This window comes from Zosterops lateralis (genome assembly GCF_965231275.1).
Source record: "Zosterops lateralis genome assembly, chromosome: 4".
In the NCBI taxonomy this organism is placed as follows: domain Eukaryota; kingdom Metazoa; phylum Chordata; class Aves; order Passeriformes; family Zosteropidae; genus Zosterops; species Zosterops lateralis.
The window spans coordinates 25141626-25162491 of record NC_139765.1 but is presented as its reverse complement, the minus strand read 5'-3'; the positions used below and the strand labels follow the sequence as shown (position 1 = coordinate 25162491).

The 20866-nt window shown below is 42.7% G+C and overlaps 1 protein-coding gene across 2 annotated transcripts; it reads left to right on the top strand.

Annotated features, from left to right (window-relative positions):
* The first annotated feature begins 10782 nt into the window (after window positions 1-10782).
* CYP2D6 (cytochrome P450 family 2 subfamily D member 6) lies at window positions 10783-20345 on the top strand. 2 transcript variants are annotated; one of them, XM_083859002.1, is made up of 9 exons: window positions 10783-11167; window positions 13402-13573; window positions 14317-14469; window positions 15091-15251; window positions 15382-15555; window positions 17395-17536; window positions 18131-18318; window positions 19192-19333; window positions 19446-20345. In XM_083859002.1, exons 1-9 carry the CDS (start codon window positions 10955-10957, stop codon window positions 19622-19624), a joined length of 1524 nt encoding a protein of 507 aa, XP_083715128.1. In that variant the 5' UTR covers window positions 10783-10954; the 3' UTR covers window positions 19625-20345. The 2 variants fall into 2 exon arrangements, with proteins under 2 accessions (XP_083715128.1, XP_083715129.1); XM_083859003.1 differs by lacking the exon at window positions 15382-15555.
* The last annotated feature ends 521 nt before the right edge of the window (window positions 20346-20866 follow it).

Genomic DNA, 20866 nt, shown 5'->3' with positions numbered 1-20866 from the left:
CAGGAAAATGGACCTAAGCTTGTCTAATTGATCCTCATTGAAACCTTGAAGCCAGAGAACAAAGTCTAACAAATGCTCTGGAAAGGTAATATGAGGAAATAAAATGCAATAAAAAAATAATTAAAAAAAAATTGCAAACGGAGTGACTACAACTAAATGTACTGAGATGAAATAAGATGCAGTGAAAAGCACTGAAACTTGCCAAAAATTATTCCCATTAAAATCAGAGAAAGGTAAATAAAGAGACAGGGGAAGAAGTGAAATGCTAAAACATAAAAGAGAAAATTATGAAACAAAGTGAAAACAATAAAAGTGAATGGGGTTACTTGTCCATTCAACAGCATGTTCACATTTCCCCTACTCTTGCTTTTGCTTCTTGTGTACACAAGAACTTTATCTTGCTGCTTTTGACGTAATTTCTTAGGTTCAACTACAAGTGGACTTTGCCTTTCACAGACATATCTTTGCATGCCAAAGAGTGGCTCAGTATTCCTCTCAGGTTAACCATCCCTGCTTCCACCTTCTATAAACTCCCTTTTTATATTTGAATTTTGCCAGAAACTCCTTGTTCATCAATGAATGAAACATTTATGGAAACATACTATACAATAAGCTTTACAAAGAACAACAGGTGTATCTCTGGCTTTGCTTAGTATTTTTCTATACCATACATTTAATTTCTTATAATTTATAATATGTTTTGAGCAGGTGTTTGAGAAGGTGATTAGCCTTCTCAAAGGATTTTTGCCTAAGTTACTTTACCTGTATTAGAGATTTAATAATGCAGGAATCTTCTTCAGGTTGTAACTGCTGATGTTATGACTGGGACTGAAAATCAGAGATGAAATAAAGAATTAGCTCCCTTTTCAAGTACATAATTTCTGAGTTATATGCACTAATTGACTTAGAAACTTAAAAGTTACAAATTTACTTTCTATGCTAGGGGACTTAAGGCACACAGAATTCATGGAACAGTCCCATAATTCAGAACAGACTCCAAGCCATGAAGTATACTGAGCAAAAAAGAAATTATAGTCAGCCAACAGCTGTTTCCCAGCTTAGCTGAATCACCCATACTTGATAGAAAATATCTCTGCCTGTTGGGAAACAGAGGCTCCTCCTATCCCAGTTCTTTTAAAGAATAGAGCACAGCTTATTCTTTCCTTTCAGAAGAAGTTTTTCTTTTATTGTTTTCTCCCCTTCTCTTTATGCCCCTAAAACTCTTCACAAGGTGGAATATACAGGTTCAAATTCCTCTTCTGACTGAAGGAAGCTTTGATTTTCCATCATTTTGCTTTGCCACTCTTTCAAGAACTGAAAAGTCACAGGGACAGTCAGGGGGAACAAGAAAGAGCACAACTGTAGCTTGTGTTAAGGGTTCTTTGGATAACAAGCCCTCATTTGTAAAACTGTAAGTTTACCCAATATCTGGCCAGTGCAGGCCTTGGGACTGCAGGGCCATGCAGACAGATCTACTCTGTCACTATTTCAGTGGAGCACTTTTCCTTTTCTATACAATGGTACTACTTCAAAAGCATAGTTAATACATCTTATTAAACTATGCAGCTAAAGTCTGGTCACAGACTATTAACTATGCATTAAACTATGCAGCCAGGCCACAGTCCTAATAGATGGAAGCTCTAGTCTGATTCCCTGTCATGCTGAGGAGTTCTCACAGCTTTGTATTCTGACTTGGGGGAAGGTTCACTATCTACTCAGGCTTTATAGAAAAAGTGATGCAGAGCCTCTTCTTTCTATATTCTTTTCCAAAAGCAATAGTTGTTACCAAACTTCACAAAGTTCTTAAATCAGCCTCCATTTCACAGATGGTCTGAAACTTCCTAACATAATAAGCCTCTCTGAAGAGTGAAATATGGTGAAGTCTAGTCTCTAGATATTGAACAGACCAAGCATGAAATAATTATCAAAATTACTGTGTCAATATTAACATTCACAATATCCAAAATCTGAGACAGTAAAAAGCAAAAGAAATAAATCACAATGGAAAACCAAGTATATGCTTACCTGGTAAACAGATAATCAGTAATTCCTCCAGACTTAGAACTTTTGATTTCTGCACCCAAATTCCATTCTGGATTTTTTTTGGACCTGCCACAAGATATGTCATGTAACATTGCTTTGTTTATTCACATGGAGACAGAGAGGCAAATGTTATTCCATTCTCAAACTGAAAGGTTTTCTAAAACTAAGTCAGTATATTAAGCCACTTCTAGGCAAGACAGACTCCTTATATTTATATTACACTTCAGATTATACTTAGAAAAAAAAATCTTAAAAGCACAGTGTCGTTACTTCTAATAAAGCACTGAGTAAACAGCAAAACTAGAAGAATTTAACTGGAAGCTAGTCTCAAGTGTATGCTTGAAAAGTTTGAACAGAAGAACTGTTTATAAAATAACAGCTTTACTGGAAACAAATTTTCAGCATTGCTAAGTTATGATACCTTCCATTTGAGGATGGACATATAAATCACCTATATAATCTGCATATCTAATGTTTGGAGAATTGTAGTTACATTTATCATTACAGTAGCTGCGTGCAAAGAGAACTGTAAAACCAGGAAAATGATCTGACAGAACATCCACTCTCTACAATCCATGTTGCAACAAATGTATATGGTAGAAGTATTAGTCTTTTTGCATCTTCTGCATGTTGAGTTCATGAACATTGCTGTGGGAAAGCTAGTGCTGGGATACATTGTGCTTTTTCCTTACAAAATACTAATATTTAAAGCAGGTATTTGATGTTTCCCAGACAGTTATGAAAAAGCCCAACTCTGTGCCCTGGCAAGTCAATGCTGCTCTCCTGGCAACTTCAGAACCCTTAAGTAGAAGAATTATACAGGATCACATTCATGGAATAAGAAATTATTTCTGCCAGGCTAATTAATGCCATAGAAAACACAGAAAAAAGTTAGAATTTTAAAATGCATTTTTTACTGATCCAGGTCTCAGAGAAAGTGTGTTCCAACAGCAATCTGCTGGTTTGCAAAACAAGTTTTATTTTGCTATCTGCATTTTTCATTACATACATGAATTTGTAGGCTTCATATACAAATTTGTAGATAGGAAAGCTGTTAAGTTTACTATATTCTGGTATTAAATGACACAATTTAAATATGCACAAATCACAACCAGAGGATCTCCAACTCAAGAAGTTTAGGAAAAATATAAGCAAACGAAATTATTATTGACTGATCAGTGTCACAGCTCAGTGTCACAGGGCAAATCAATGACAGAAACTAAACCAAGATGCTTTTGTCTGTCTGGCTTCCAAAACATGGATTTAGTTACACCATTATTTCCAAAGGTGTCCTACTTTAGGAAAGTAGGAGGAGTTTTCCTGGATAGACCTAAATGCATGTCTTTTGGAAAAAAAATTAATAGCAGGGTTTTAGCCAGTAGCTGTGTCCAAAAATCCCCAGGATGCTCTCATTACAGCAAAGAAAAACCCCAAGGTATTAAACAAAAAATGAAAAGAAGAACTATATATTCACAGCTCCTGAGAAGCTTAAAAAGCAGGAAACCAAAACCAGCAGCTGATACAAATCAGCAGTCTATGGTATCAGGGACACAAGCCACATTTTTCTGAGAGTTTCACAGGAGAGTATGAGTCAAGGCAACTGCTGCCAGTCATTTTCTGAGTGAGCAGGCATCTTCCCAGAGCTCAGACACATCACAGAGGTTTAATGAAATCTTCAGGAGGCATTTTGGACCAGTGCTGGAACCACAGCCTGTGCAAAGCAGCACCTTGATTCATTCCCTCCCTGCGCTGGGCTTAGAAATTGCACGTGCTGAGCTCTGTTTGGTTCACTCAGATTGAAGTAACAAGTTGGGAACATTTTAGCCTGTGAGGGAACCTGAGTTTGGCAATTAAAACAAAGCCAACTTTCTTTGATCTCTGCTCAGCCCCAGTTAACATGAAGTGAATGCTGTGGTTGGGGCCCATAACCACCCTGGGCTTGCTGAACTGGTGAAACCATTGCTGGACAGCGTTATGTGTATGTGTGAGCTCAGTCCTGGATCATCTCAAGCTCTGTGAAATGTCAAGTCAAAATAAAGCTATTCTGCTCTTATAATTTTGATTTTTCAGCCCTTACAGTCCAAGGCTTTTCTAGGGGTAACTTCATCTCAGTGACTGCTTTATTCATCCAGATGTTGACACTTGCAGCAACTGCACAGCTGTTGGGGTTTAGGTTTTTCCTTCCTTTTCTTTCCTTGTCACCTGTGGAATGTTTTTCCCATTGAGTTGCCAAGAAGCACTAATGGCTGGGTGCTTGAGGCGGCGGCGGGGAGGGAAACTCGCTCTCGGCCTTCGGAGGAGGACAGAGCTGCTGCTTAGAGAAGGGAATGCGCTGCTACTGGAGTCCAGATCGGTCTTGTTTCTTCTGCTGTGGGGTGAGCCTCTGCTCCTGGGAGCAGCCACTGAACTGGAACTTGTTATCGCCCACCTGGCTAAAGAAAGGGCCTGTTGCCGTTTTCTCCCGTGTCCGCGGGTCCTGAGCTGCCCCTCTTTGCCCCGCTGGGAGCCAGGTCGCTGTTGTCCCACCCCCACTGCTTCTTCAGCACTGCTCCGAGTTTTTTTCACTACTCTGTAGCCCGAACCCCCTGCCTGCCCAGCCCTCCCACGCCTTCAGCCACAGCTCCGGAGTTTCTGATCCATCTCTTCCATCACAGACAAAGCCGCCATTGCCGCGCCCTCCCCGAGCCCAGCCCACAGCGCCCCCTGCAGCCTGTGGGGATCAGCGCACCTGCCCCGCCCACAGGAGCCTGCCAGCGCCCCCTGCCAGGTGTAATCGGAACTGCACCAAAGGGGAAAGTGCCTGCGGTCAGGGAAGCTGCTACTGGGTTCCTGGTTCTGATTATTAATAATGCTATTAATAATTAATATTAACATGTTTGTGTTATTATTAATATTATTAACAACAACAATCAGTTGTTGTTTTGTTTGCCTTGTTATATGTACTAGTAAAGAACTGATATTTCTATCCCCATATCTTTACCTGAGAGCCCCTTAATTTCAAAATTATAATTCAGAGGGAAGGAGTTTACATTCTCCATTCCAAAAGAGGCTCCTGCCTTCCCTAGCAGACACCTGTCTTTCAAACTAAGACAACAGCTCACCCTGCCAAACTGCTCACAGCATCACTGGAGCCCATCCCTTTGACATCTTCCAGCACCAGCGCAGAGTTATCTCTCTGAGGTGAAAGATGGGGCCCAAGACATGAGTTGGTTTTGGTACCAAGTTTGGAATCATTGCTCTTTCAGTGCAAGGGACATGTATGGGAATGGAATGGCATGAGGGGTAATGGCATGGGAAGGGATGTGTGAAAGAAGTAAAGTTCAACTACAACTCACTTTGATGATAAGTGAATGGTGTGATTGATATAGAAGAAAGGGTAGGAAGCCATGGGGAATTTAGGAAAGAAAAGCCTGAAGAACAGATTTCTTTGCAATGTGGGAAGGCTGGCAGTATGTCATAGTAACAGTAACTATGAAAGACTTGGCTATTTCAGTTCTGCTGACTGCTTTATTATGAACAGGCTGTTAGCACAGTCCATCTTAAGGCTGTAGATGTACTTCCAATGTTTAAAACCTCCACCTGAAGGCGAAAAAGTCACAGCTGAGACTACAATTTCCTGAGCTGGGGTTGTGCTTCAGGGTAAATTTGTTTGGAGCCAAAATTTTTTTCATCCCTTTCTAATGGCTGACATCGTTCTTAAAAATCCATTGTTTATCTGACCGTTTCCTCACCCCTTAGAAAAATTTCTGGTGATATTTTCCTTTCTCAGTTTAATGCTTTGAAGCATTACACATAAAATTTGGCAGGAGGCAGCTTTCTGTTAGAAAGACATATTGCCCCAGCTCTCTAAAAGTGTGCTCAAACTTGGCTATGTTACAAGCACTTGAAAATCCAGTTTGCATGCACTTGATAGAGCTCTCAGTTTTTCATCTAAAATTCCCCCAAGATGTCTGAGGGGAGCAGGTGGTCGGGTATTGCTGGCTGCCAGGGGCTGCTAAGGGCGGATGACAAGTGCGAAGCTGGTCTCTGCCATGCACCCCTTGCCCCTTCCAGCACCAAAATGGTCAAGGGGGAGACCATCTGAGTGAAGGCAAAACAGGCAAAAGAGTGTCACAGCACAGCCAGTCTGTAGCTGTACAAGATAAATCTGGCCATAACATAAACCAAATTCAGCTAGCCTGGCTCGTTCTAGAAAAGAAGTAGAACAAGTCCCTGGGTGAGCAATGATAGAATAGATTTGAACTCAAACAGGGACCTCGGCCAATCATATTCAATCTAGAATGCAGACATATCACTAGCTAAGGAGCTGGGTGGTGTCATGTCAGGACCCCAGCCAATGAGCTGTCCAAGCCTGGAAAATTTGAACGCCCTATATAAGAAGGTTCCGAACAACAAAACACGCTCTTTGTTGATGAATCCCATCATTTCTGTCTCCGACCAATGACCCCATGTAACAAAGAGAGATTGTGTGCTGAAAAATGGAGTTGGAGGAAGGATCAAAAAGTAAGTCTGGGACTATGTGGGAGACTATGTTTTCTGGGCTTAGAAGAGGCCACCAAAGAGGAAAGGTTTCTGGGGTCTTTGCCAGCCCCAGCTCTGCTGTAGCCTGGGAGATAGATAGCCAGGAATGAGAGCAGCAGGCTTCACACTAACCAATGTTGTTCCAAGAGGCTTTGCTCCTCCAGAATGAAAAATTGCTGAGGTTTGTGTCCATCTGCATCTGAGGTGTTAGGGGGAAAGCAGCCTGTTGGAATCTGGACAAAAAAAATCTGAAAGCTCGTGGAAATATTTGTGCTATGTGACCAGTGCTTCCTCATTGGTTCCAGGCTTGAAGCAAAGAGGGAGGGAAGAAAAAGTGTTTCTTTGGCCATTGGAAGGGTTTTACCCCACCTTGTGGAGAGAGGAGTATGTGATGCTGGGTAATTACTAAAACAACAGTTTTCATAAACAGGCACTGATCTGTGACCTCCATGTCCAGGGTGCCAAAGTTGTGATCTTACAGGAAGATCTGCAGAAGCTGCTTGTGGCCTCAGCTGGGAGCTGGGCATGTGCCATGTGTGAACAGCTGTGTGTGGCACCTTCTAGACTTTTTCTCTGAGGTTCCAACACTTAGAAGGTAATTTGCCTCCATTGGTGGCATCTCAGAGGGATGCTTTGGGGACAAATGATTGTGTGCTCCTCACCCATGCAGGCACTGATGACCACTGTGGAAAAGCCCATCTAAACCACCTTTATGGACCAGGGTGTGAATAGTAGGAGGCAAAATAGACTTTGAAGAAAAATGCTGTAATTAAAACCAGATTAGTAAGTGATCATCATCCATTCTGTGCACTGAATAAAGGGAGGTTCCTTCAAAAAGGAAATATAGTATGTAATTATAATTAAATATGATCTTATGGACAATATGGACAAAAAGGCTCAACTAAAATTGCCTAAAAAAAAAAAAAAAAAAAAAGCAACTCTTGAATTATCTTGCTTCTTGATGCTTTGTTTTGCAATGGCAGCTTAAAGCTGCCTTTCTGTTTGTATTTCAGTGTCTTCACTCAAAGAATGGTGGTGTCTGCATGCAACTTCTGTAATTCCACTTAGCTCATCTCTAAATTGACTGTGCACAGTCAAAGACATGCATCCAGCACAGCAGGGCAGCAGTTAGCTAAAATTAATATATATGGATTTGGAGTTTTTTTCCCCTGACTCGAAAATTGCTCAAAATATTACTTTATTGGGAAAAAAATGCAAATGAGCATCTTTCATTCATCAGAAGAATAATTACCCTTTTCTCTTTCTCTCTGTCAGAAAGAGATTTGTTGTCTATTGTTTCTTTGCTGGATTTGATAACTGTTGTTTTGAAATTATAAAGCTATAGCACTTGTTCCACTCCTTTGCAGGACTGGCCATCCATGCTACTAGCCAAAAGTGGAGGAGCTGTCAAGTTTGCAGGAAAAGATCATTTACCAAGTGACATTTTGGAAAGATGTCAGCTGGGAAGTCAGTGTCAGTGTAGGGTTTTTTCTTAAGCTGATGCATTTCTCAGGTTGCAGCTTTGTCACTTTATGTCATGGCTGAGCCACAGGAAGCAGAGTAGCTGGAGAGTTTCTATTCTGATGGCCTTCCAGGGTGATGTTCATTAAAATTAAATCTACTTCCTGAATTCTGATCAACTATCCTTGTTAGAGCCCACAGGTGAATGATGGGAGTTCAACAGCCTTTGGCTTTAGCCAAGGTAAGCAAAACTGAAAGGACCTGGGTGGATATTTTTCAGCTGAAGTTCATAAAGGTCAAGTTCAAAATAAAGTGAAACAGGTAAGGTAGCATCCTTTTACTGTGGGGTGATGAGGACACATCCACTGACATTCTTGGAATCAGATTTCCCATCTTTCCACTGTCATCTGAGTGCATGGGTCATGAAAATCAGTATGGGAAGAAGCCCTTGATCACCTTTTATCATTCAACCATCTCCTGCTCAAGCTAGCCCACTGAGTAGGGAACTATTGCAACGCTGTCTCCTGAGACACCTCACACTAGAGCTGTTTGGAATGTGATGGATACTCAAAAGCCAACAAATTCCCAGGCTACACCACAAACAGGCTTCAGCTTTGGTAGCTTTCCCAGGCTGGACTTATCAAGAGTGCTCCCTGTCCCATCAGCCATGTTGTTAATAACCTAAACTTTATCAGACCCAGTACAGACACCTAAGGGATGTCACTAGTGATCAACCACCAGATGGACTCTGTACTGTTGATCCCAATTCTTTCAGCCCCAGTCTGAACAACTGTCCACCCACTTTATCAGCTACCCTACCAGTCTGTATGTCATTGATTTAGCCAAAAGGGTACTGTAGAAAATGGTGTTAAAGGCTTTACAGTGTCGAGGAAATAAATGAGACACACTGATCTCACACTAAGAGGAGATTGCCCTCAAAGAACAACCAGCTGTCCTGGGCCCCTTTACTCTCCAGGGTAGCTCCCATTTGGATCCTGCCAAGAAGATCCCTGAATGCAACGAAACCTGCTCTCCTGCAGGAAAGGGCAGTAATGCTGTTTGTACGGCTGATTTCTTGCAGGATTTAGTATTTCACAGTTTCATGGTCGCTACAGGCAAACTTATCCTTGACCATCATATCCTGAAGTAATTCTTCCTATTTTGTGAACAGCAAACCCAGCACAGCATCTCCTCCAGTTGTCTTATCCATCACCTGTGTCATGAAGCGGTCTTGAGCACACTCAAGAAAGCACCCAGATTGTGCTTGACCATGCAGCCTTTCAATTAAAGCACACTGTGAGTTAGCCCTAAGACCTGTGATTGTGTGGGATGGTTTTACTGACTTTCTCTCCTTTCCCGAGATGTCTGTAGTGAGTGCTTGGCACAACCCTGCCAATAGTGCTTTGCCACCTTCTCCTTGTCCACAGGCACTCAGATGGCCCATCACTTCTCCCATGGCCAAGTTCTGGGCACTCATCTTCACAGCACACAACCACTCCTCACTGTTTCCAGCCTGTTCTTGATGAAGACACTGTGCCCATTGTGGCAGCTCTCCAGGTGTGTGAACTACCTCAGCATGTGTCTGTAACTCAAAAGAAATCACAATTCTGCAGTTGTGTGGGAGCTGGTAATTTCCACAGTTGTTTCCCATTCTACATGTTTGTTTAAAACTACTTGAGACAAACCCTGAACCCTGAGTCATGATGCTTTCAAAACAGGATCCTGCTGTGGAGACCAGCAAGATAATGTCAGCACATGGATAATGAGCATGGAGGTGCCTCTCCTCCCAGGAGAAAGGGCATTTGAGGCCCTGACTGCACACCAGCACTACCTGCTCAGCATTTTGCAGGTACATTGCCTTGCAGTCTGAGCTCTCCATCATTGTTGCAGCAACTGTTCCATTAGGAGTTTTTCCTCTGATTATGCTGAGATCACAGATCAAGCTGTGATGGGTTTACTGCTTCTTTTTATCTAGAGCTGACCGTCCTAAGAGCAAGGTTTATTGATCTCCAATGGCAGAGATTCCAGGAGCATACAGCTGTGCTGCTATAGGAAATACTTTGACCGACTCCATAATTGTGTTGGCATTACTGCTGCCCCAAAAGCTGGATATTTGAGGCACCTTGTAATACATGTGACTTCTTCCTTGTAGTGGAGCTGTGTTCTATACGAAAGCCGAGGTCATTGTGCTGACTGACATTTGGAGTTTGATCAAAGTTTTTAATCCTAGAAACATAAATTATTTTTAAAACCTCAGGTGACTGTTTTAAGCTAATTTCTGTATTAAGTGCTTTCTGTAAGAAAGTATTTGATCTATCCTGAACTTTCTCAAGTTCCTATGGAACCTATCCTTAGCCTGCAAACAGAAAGCTGTACGATCTGTGTTTAGGATCTGCTTCTTCCCTGACTTGCTTGTACTAACAAGAAGGTGACACACATTTAAACAAACTTTTTCCAAATCGCCCCATGAGAATGCAGCAAGACTGGTTGCTTGTGAACTTCTGTCTGTGAGAGAAGGCACCCAAACACCCACGGTTCACCCAGCCCTGCCCCTGAAGGGCAGGTTAGTAGGGTTAACTAACCTACTGAAGGCATTGCTAGTACCAGCTACCACTTTCAGCAGCAACAGACGCCTCAGAGTTCCGGCAGAGGAGGAGGAGGAGGAGGAGGGATAAACCTCATCACCACTCCCCTAAGGCTGAACTGAGCAGAGGAGGAGCTTACAGTTTGAGCCAAATTTCGCATTCAAAAGCCGAGAAGTGCAGGGAGAGAGGAGCAGCAGAAAAAGGCAGTGTGGGGAAGAGGAGAAAGCAAGGAGAAAGGGACGGCTGTCAGGGCAAGAAAGTGAGAGAGAGAAGAAGATAAAAGACAAAAGGAGGCAGCGACAGTCTTGGGTCAAAGGAGGAAGATCAAGTAGACGGACTACAAAATGGCATTGCTCCTGTGGCTGGGGTCCCAGCTGTCATCCATCTGGAGCAGCATCTCTACACTGGCAATTTTTCTTACAGTGTTTACTTTACTGCTTGACTTTATGAAGCGCAGAAAGAAGTGGAGCCATTATCCGCCGGGCCCAGCCTCGCTGCCATTTGTCGGGACCATGTTCTCCATTGACTTCCACAACCCTCACCACTCCTTCAGCCAGGTGAGTGGCAGCCCCTGAACAAAACGCTCCACATACAATCCACCGTGGGCCCAGGAGGGGTGTGTCACACCCTGGCAGCAGCTACAGGTATATAACACAGAGAATAGGAATTTTTGTTTCCCCTGAAGCTGCTAGATAGAGCTTAAGACTATCTAGCAAAAAAGATAGAAGAATGTAAAAATATACACATGGGATGATAAACATAGCTGGAAACAGTGGATAAACAGATAATGAGGAATATAGTGGGTGTTTTGGCAAGTTATGTAACACAGTACATGACCAAATAAAAGGTTCAAGGAAAGGTCACCTGTAATATTGAAGCACTCAGTGAGTAGGGCTCCCAGAGACATCTTTAGTTGACCCTCTAGGACCATGAAAGGACTCCCAGTAGGAGGCAGATGTGTGCAGGTAAGTTCTAGGAAAAGTGATGTTTATGTAGTAGCTGGGAAGCATACTGCAATGAATATGTATGATCATGATGGAATAAATACCCTGTTGTAAAGTTTCATGACACTCATTCTTACTAGAGGAGTCCAGTGCTACAATAAAGAATACCTGATTTCTAATACTTCAAATTATATTAGAAAGTTTATTTTTGGCCAACTTCAGTATTACTACCCTTGCACAAAGCTGAAGGGCAATGCTCTCTGCAAAGTCCAGGATGAAGCAAGTCACTGCCTAAGGACCCTGACCTGGCCGCCACAGATAAAGAGATAATCACACGTCAGCACTTTTCAGCCTCTATCTTCCCATCTCTGTATGAGCTCGGTGGGAGACCCCTGCTGTGCCCCCAGTGACAGGTGCTGCTGTAGAGCTGGCTGCCAGCCTAACGTGGGCGGGCTTGGAGGCAGAAGAGCAGAGGATACAAACAAGTATCTGTGGGCTAAGAATGTGGCTGCAGGAATGGCAGGGTTCCCTGAGAGTTGCTGAAGCATGCCTGCAGGCATGTGACACTTTCAGTTAAAGAGACTGCTTGTGGGATTTGCCCTAGCAGTAATGCCCAAAATCTCAGTAACTCCCTATTCAAAGTCAGGGCTTAGCTTTCCTCAAAGGGGAAGCACGGCTTTCACAGCTTGCAGCAAATAATCCACAGGTGTTTTGTGCTTCAGCTTGCAAACTCTAAAGGCCTCTTTTGTAGGACAGCGCTGTTCAACTGCCTGTCCAAAACCTGTCAAGTGGAGAAACTAAATATAGCATTTGTGTTATTTACTTGCATGAAGTCCAAAAACTTACCATTTTCAAATCATATCACGTCAGGGTCATGCTAACCACAATCTTGACCAGTAATAATTTTAATGACATATTTCTAGTGCCAGTGAAGTGCTAATTCCCTTTTCAGCCCTATTGCAAATATAGTATTAAGTACTTCAATTCCTTGCAATGCTACAGCACAGAAATCAAGAATCTTAGCTTTTAAGCAAAAAAAAAAAGAAAAAAAAAAGTTAAAAAAAACTATGAAGTGTTGCTACTATTGCATCTCTTTAAACAATGTGCTTCTGAACTTTGTTCAGTGTTCCTGACTAGCAGGGGAGCTTTGACCTGCCTTCCCTGAAGTCTATATCTCGTTAAAGGCCTTGTCTACCTAGAGAAGACTTTGCTCCATAGCCAGCTCTCATGGCAAGTGTATGGCTGACAGGATTACCTGTGCAGCCGTCCTGATTCAGCTTTATGAGGCTTAAGATCACAGCAGACGTAGGGTGTGTGCCAGTTACCAGTTATACTAGACGTGTACACTCCTTTTAGGGAGAAAGTTGGCCTGAAACTCCAGTGTGGAATTGCCTTTCCCAGCCATGTTTCTGGAAACCTGGCTCTGGGTAGATCTTTAGGTACAAATGCATCCTTAAATAGAAGTTACATATCACCTTATTATCAATATTTCCTTCAACAGAAGTAGACTAACTCAAAACTTACTTAGTCTTTGAGATAAAATAAATAGAAACATTAGGAAATAATTCATGATTGAGCATGTAGTCTTTAAAAATCCCCAAAAAGGTTCTTGACAAAATTAAAAGTACTTGCACAATGTTCATGACAACCGTTTGGCCGGGATAGGTGTATTCCACTTACAGGGCATTGATCCTTGCTACAGCTGCTGCTTAGCATTGTTTGGAGCTGTTGCACTGCAAAAATAAAGGTCAAAGTGGCAAAAGGTGAAGGCCCTAAAGAGGGATATGGTGATATTTCTGATATTACACTCAGCTCATTTTCAGGGACATGCTTTTTTATCTTGGCAGCTGCAGAAGAAGTTTGGAAACATCTTCAGCCTCCAGAACTGCTGGACCAACCTGGTAGTGCTGAATGGGTATAAAACAGTGAAGGAAGCCCTGGTCCACAAATCGGAGGACTTTGCTGACCGTCCACACTTTCCAATATATGAACATATAGGCTATGGAGAGAATTCTGAAGGTAAGTCCCATGAAAATAGACAGTCCTTGATGGCATTAGCATGAGAAGGATTGGGTAGAGACAAGATTTTCTCAGTACAGTGCACCTTCACATGTCCCCTGGTCAACCTCCTTGTATGTCTGGCACCGTTTGGTGGCAACAAACTCGGATTTGATTAAATGGGGGCTCCCCTTAGAGATTGTAGTATGGCTGCAGTAAGCACACACTTCTTCAGCTGTGGAAGGACACTATAAGTGTTACAACTTTTCTGCCAGCTCCCAACACCCACAAATTAGTGCTTATGTAAGACAAAATGCTTATGCAAAATGTTACATGTAAGTTGTTGCAAAAAAAAAAAAAAAAAAAAAAAAAAAAAAAAGAAGGTGATTTTCATTCAAGACAAAGTATTTTCCTGTATCCTACCCACATCACATCCTTGGCTCCTATGTGGTGGCACAAGCTGCTACCCAGTTCACACAAGCTATGGGAACAATGCTAAATGGTTTGGAGAGGTGATTCCTTTATCCTTAGCAGCTCTTGTTGCTCCCATTGAATCCTCCCTGCACCTTTGCCAGCCATGCACAGGCATTAGAAGGTGCAGTGATCCATTTCAGAATTGCTGTCTGAACAAGCTGCACAAGGTCAGACTGTTTCATCTATCCACACAGACCTGTACCTCCAGACTCACGATTGCTGTTCTCTAGCAAAATTTGCTTGATGTACAAGTCAGATATCTGACATTTCTTGCTCATCCACAATTCCAGGGATTGTTGTAGCAAGATATGGGCGTGTCTGGAAGGAGCAAAGGAGATTCGCACTCTCTGCGCTGAGGAACTTTGGGATGGGAAAGAAATCCCTGGAGGACCGAGTGGTAGAGGAAGCTGAATTTCTTTGTTCTGCAATCAAGTCTGAAGAAGGTTTGTGACATCCACAAGGATGGGAAATCACAGAAAAAGTCAATACAGTGATGCAGAAAGAATTAATACTACAGCTACTCCTGTTTGCATGCAGTGCTCTCTTCTCATGCAAATGCAGTGTTTCTAGGCTATGTGCACTCCTTGGAGCCATGTCTGCTTTCCACAGTTGAGCTACCACAGCACTAATCCATTTAAAACAGTAAACAAATAGGAAATTACAAATAGAGAGGTAAAATAGAGTTATTCCCAAAGCTCAGTAACTCTAACTTTATGAAGTTTAGTAGAATTGATATGTGATATTGATATTATCACATGCAATAAAAGTGCAGCTGAGAGTTCACAGCCTGTCATCCAGACACAGAACAAACTGTTACCTGTCAAGTCACAGAACAACCCTGCAACTCAGTTTTCCATGGCAGTTTCCTTCTTTAAACATAGATCAACCGAATATTATTAAGAATGAGATGATCTTCATTTCTTAGTGTGATGCTTTGAGTGATTTGTTGGCTTTTTCTTCTGGTGTCATCAAGGTGGCATTTGTGTATTCTCATTGCTGACAGATCAGGTCCAGCAGTTTAGCATTGCTGAACTTCATGGCTTGGTCTCCATTTCCATTTTCAGGTAAATCTTTTGATATACATGTTCTTGTAAATAATGCTGTCTGCAACATGATCTGCACCATTGTCTTTGGAGACCGTTTTGACTACGGTGACGAGACGTTCAACAAGCTGTTACAGTTATTTCAAAATTCCTTGAATGAAGAAACTGGATTCCTGCCTCAGGTAAACCAAAAGCTGTAAGAAGCTGCCCTCTATTGCTTGAGAGAAATGTGTTTTCATAATTTTTCTTTTTTTGCATCATTTTGTAATAGCTTCTCTTTCTTTCTCACTCTCTCTGGTTCTCACACCCCAGCTTCTTAACGTGGTTCCCATTTTGGTGCGCATCCCTGGAGTGCCACAGAAAGTATTTCGAGCACAAAAGGAGCTAATTGACTTCATAGATGTGATCCTAGATAAGCATATGAAGACCTGGGACCCTGCTTACTCCCGAGATCTCACGGATGTGTTTTTAAAGGAAATGGAGAAGGTAGGGTGACACTAGCAGACCCTCTGGTGTCAGGAGCAGTTTCTTAGCCTATTCAAGCTTGTGAAGCTGACTTTCCTCATAGGGCTGCATAAAACCTCTTACCAAGTAATTTCCTACTTTTTCATTCCACATTGTATCTTGAGAAGAAAGGTATTCTTCCTGCCATAACCTCTCTTACTGTCTTAAGACACCATATTATCTGGTGATGTTCTTGTTTCTATTTTCTGCCTTCACATTTCCTTTAGAATCTAGGAACTTCCTTCTTTCCAGCCTACAAAAATTTGAAGGCTTTTAAAAGCCAATGATTGAGAATTCACTAATTGTCATAAGTTTGCACTAGGGAACAAGTCGGCATGCAAAATTCTGTGTAATGTCAGTGCCTCAACGACTGATGCCTCAAAATCAGTCACAAAACTGAAGCAACAGATTGACTTTTTGGTGTCATTGCCCCATCCATAGCCTGCCTTTAAACCAAGTTATGATTTGAAACTAGTGCCTCCGATATACATTTTTTAATTGCTTGCTAAGAACTTGTTTGCTAGATATCAGAAGGTGGCCTAAATCTGAACTTCGCTGAAATTAAAAGGAGTCTTTTCTTGAATTCAGCCAGCACAAAGTCAGTATAAAATCAAAGATATTTGGGTCAGCCTGTCCATCTGCCATGTTTCTGCACATGGATTTACTAAATTTCAAGTGCCAGATGAGCAATATTAGCAAATTCTGCTTGCAAATCACTTCCACCAACCAAGTCCTCAGGCTGGACTGCTGCTCTGCATTACAAACCCTGCCATGCTGTGGGGGTCGGGCATCTCCAGCTCATGTGTTGCACCCTCCAGCTCGCACAGGCAGAGCAACGTGACCCATGTTACTCTGCACTGAGCAATACAGCTTGGGGGTGGATGTCAGCCTGACCATGCTGCCTCCTCTCATATCTCTCTTCTGTTCACTAACATCACCTGATAAGCCAGTCTGATAAATCCCTCTCCTGAGTTAACTTTGGTCAAATCAGTCCCAAACTCCCTTCTCTGAGATCTTTCATTGGAATAACAGTTGAATCTTAAATGCATTATTAAGTGCTATCCATATTACAATGGCATCTAAATATACAGAATAACTTAACAGAAGCTAGTCCCTAGGAAAGGGAAGTCTAAAGAGGATTCGAAAAGACAAGCAGATGAACTCATGCAGAGAGCTTGTTATATCTCATATGCTAACAAATTTGAGCTCAATTAGCATTTGGATGAGAGACCGGCTTTGCTGAAAGTGGTGTTGCAGACTTAATAGGCAGCAATAATCCTTTAACCTGATAACCCTGATCCTTTTTTTTTCAATTGTAAGAAATTGTAAGAAAGTACCAGGGCAGGAGCAGCAAAAATCTGTAATGCATAGCTAGAGATAATGCCCTTAAAATAATGCTAATTTTGCATTTGCCACATCAAGCAGCCTCCTCCTTACTCTGTGGCTTTTATCATCTGATCAAACCTGAATAACTATGTTCCACCTCCTCTGGGGGAGGATGTTACAGTGAGTGGCAAGGGCCTGCTGTTTGTTTGAGCTGAGTGCACAAGGTGTTAACTTCTGTCCTGAAGGCAGGGGTAGCATTCTTCTCTGAGTATATTAGAGGTGGTTAAGGACCTTCAAATACAGGAGGTAACAGGGTTACAAAGTACATCAGTCATGCCCAGACTGTTGACTGTGCTATGCTCTGCTGTCCCAATGAAAAGCAGGATCACATGCTAAAAAATGGATCTAGTGCTTCTCAGCACTTCTCTGGACAGTGGTCTTCTCGCCCAGCAAATACCCCAGCTCAAATCACCCAGTTTTTTGCTCTCTCCACAGGGCAAGGCAGCTGAAGAGAACGGTTTCCACTATAGGAACCTTCGTCTGGTGGCCCAAGACTTGTTTACAGCTGGTTCTGAGACCACCTCCACCACTCTCCGGTGGGCATTGCTGTATATGCTTCTCCACCCAGAAATACAGGGTAAGTCAGAAACTTACTTACAGAAGTGTAGCCTCTTCCTTTCAAGACTCATTTTTCTGCAAGGATTTCACAATAAAGAGCAGCAATCCATGGATTTTGCAAGGAGGAGCAGCTTTGATGATTGTTGGTCTGGCAGAAACAGGAGAAACACTTCCCAAACAGCTGTTCTGGCATGGGGGTAGCTGTGATAAAAAGACTGGAGTTCAAAGGGCAGGTCTGCTCTTGCCTTCATTTTGAGGGCTTCACCTGGGGACTCGCAGTGGTCAGTGTACCCTCTTCCAGTATTTGGAATAGATGCTGATTGGTTTAAATTCTCTAATGCTGATTTCCCAGGTACCCTTCAAGCTGCATAGCGGAGGGGTAAGGTAGCATGTCAAGTGGAAAGGCCCTTATTAAACATGCTATGAGCAAAGAACAGTTATACAGAGTCACTGGTCAACTGAAGAATGCTTTCCCGTCTGGTTTCTGTTTCTAAGTGCTTGTCCTGTTCTCACACAGTGCCTGCAGTCTCATGCAGCCAGTCTTCCTTCAGCTTGTACCAGCTGTTTCTGGTTATCTAAGGGTCCTCTAATTTTTCATCTGTTCTGCTTTCAGGTAAGGTCCAGGCAGAGATTGATAAAGTGATTGGCAGAGAGAGACCCCCCACCATGAAGGACCAAGCAAGCATGCCTTACACCAATGCTGTGATCCATGAAGTGCAGCGCTGCGGGGATATTGTTCCTGTTGGACTCCCTCACATGACGTACCGGGACACCGAGCTGCAAGGCTTCTTTATTCCCAAGGTGACCGTGACCAGATAAGCAGTACAGCAGCCTCTGCCCGTGCAGATGCCAGGCATGGGGTGGGGATGATCCCATCCAACCCTGCAGCGTTGCACTTCCAGCTCCAATTACAGTCACTGTTGAGCACTAAAATAGGACATTTTGAAATGCTAAATTCTAGCATATCAACACATCTGTGTTCTAGGCTTATGCTTGTTGTATGGGAATGCAACTGCAGTGGTTTCCTTTCCTCTCAATGAGCCATGATATTCACTGCCTGTCAAAAGAAGCCTAACAGGCTCTCTGGAGGCACTCAACTTACTGGCTTTCCTGAGATGGTAGTAGTTAAATTCTAACCTCTGAAGCTACTCAAATGCCATTGGCATTCAGACCAGTTCTGCTGTGACAGGCAGCTGCCCCGGCAGCAGTGGCAGACTTCGAGCCTGGGATATATTTGTATTTTTTGTAGCCATGTGGTATCTCCTCTTGTTTAGAACCTTGACATGTGAAATAGGAAAGCTTTGAGATTTTCCATGGTCTCTGTGAAAGCTGGGCTTTGAAGTCTGTCAGTTAGCTTTTTCTCTGCAGCTATAAAACAAGTCCAGGAGGATCTGAGAAGCAGAGGCTGTTTCCACTGTGTAACCATGAAATTGGAATTTGCATGCAACAGCCTTTGTAAGGATACAAATTGCAAAACTTCAGATGTTTCAGCGTGTAGGGCAGGCATCATATGCCATTGGAAAAGGGGCCTGCTTTACCTCTTTGTCAAATAAGATGCAGAAGTGGAAATAGGTGCTATTAGATGGGAGACACGGACTAAGGAGGGACCAGCACTGTTCCATTGTGCCAAGATAACGCTGCTGTTTTCACTTAAGTTTCCTCTTGTGGAAACAGGGGACAACAATCATCACCAACTTGTCTTCCGTGCTGAAGGATGAGACAGTCTGGGAGAAACCAAACCAGTTTTACCCTGAACACTTCCTGGATGCAAAGGGGCAATTTGTGAAACCAGAGGCCTTCCTGCCCTTCTCAGCAGGTAAATGTGTTAGGGTTGGATCCAGCTGCAAGTCAGGAGCACAGCAGGAGGGTGATCTTCCCCTGCAGCAATTCTAGCATCGATTAGACACTTCCTATTCCCTCTATTGCAGGCCGACGTGCCTGTCCGGGAGAACAGCTGGCCAGGATGGAGCTCTTTCTCTTCTTCACCGCTCTTCTGCAGAAATTCACTTTTGTGCTGCCTGAGGACCAGCCCAGGCCACGGGAGGACGGTCGCTTTGCACTCACGAACTCCCCACACCCATACCTGCTGCGAGCTCTCCCAAGATAAATGCACACCACTCTCCTTTTATTCACAGACCAACACCCACCCAAACTCTGTCAGAAACATTGCGGGTCTAGGCAGGATCATGCCAGGTTCAATCTCAAATCTGTGCAGAAGGCCACGTCTGTGTAAAGTAAGGATCTAGGCCAATATCTTGTTAACTTAATTCTAGTTGCAGTTTGTGAATCAGACAAGAGAGCTTCAGCTTCAATAACAAGGTGACATTAAAATATAGTTTGAGTAGTGCTTCTGAAAAATCTTACCATCCAAGACATACATGCCCCCTTCATTCCTTCCTGTTTATTACACTGTCTTGTATATTGCACAAGTATTGCATTGTCTTAATACATAGCCTCAAAGAAAGTAAGTTTTAATCCCGACAACCCTTAGGTCACACTATGCCTTTGTAGTAGTAAATACCAAGGAGTACATGAATAATCCATATGGTGATTCAGCCATGGAAGAAGGTGATTTGTGAAGTATAGAAATTTAGATAAATACATTTAAAGAGAAATCCTGTTGTTTAGATTTACTATCTCCTCTAATTAGAAGGGTTTTTTTGGCATTACATAAAGTCAGCTCTTGGGCAGGTTTGCAACTCACAAAGGGATGGAGTTACACTGTTTGAAACTGTATGGCCATAGACTTCAGAGTTATCTTTCTCTTTCTTCCTGTAATATTCCTTACAATTTGTTTTGCAAGATGTAAAGATATGTTAATGTTTAAATTAGCACAAAGGAGCTCCTGTGTACAACTGTGTACAATAGTGATTTTGTGTAATAGTAATTTTGGAAGCTGTGAATGCTATTGAATTATACAAATACTTATTAACATAATTAAGGCTTGAACTTCAGCAGGAACTGCACATTTGTGCTTTTCATCTATAAAATAACTTGAAAGAATAAAAGTAATGTGAAATCTTCCTTCTCGGCCCTCCTCTTTGTGATTGCCTCAGTCCTGTTGTGCTCCTGCCTCAGACACTCCGCTGAGATTTCTCCCCTCGCACCCAGCACCACACCTGCGTCTGCCAAGATCATTTCAGTGTTACTTTTCTGGTCTCTTCAATGACACTGAACTGGACGCGTTCAGACTTATAGTGGCCAGCACATACCCAAGTGTGTTTAAAGAGAGCTTAACTTTAGAGGGGGTCCTGGCACTCGTATATCTGTAGGGACTGTGTTTTCTAGCATGCAAGAGTGTACTGAGAGAAAGCCCAGCTGCAAGACCTTACTGCAGCCGATTGCAGCG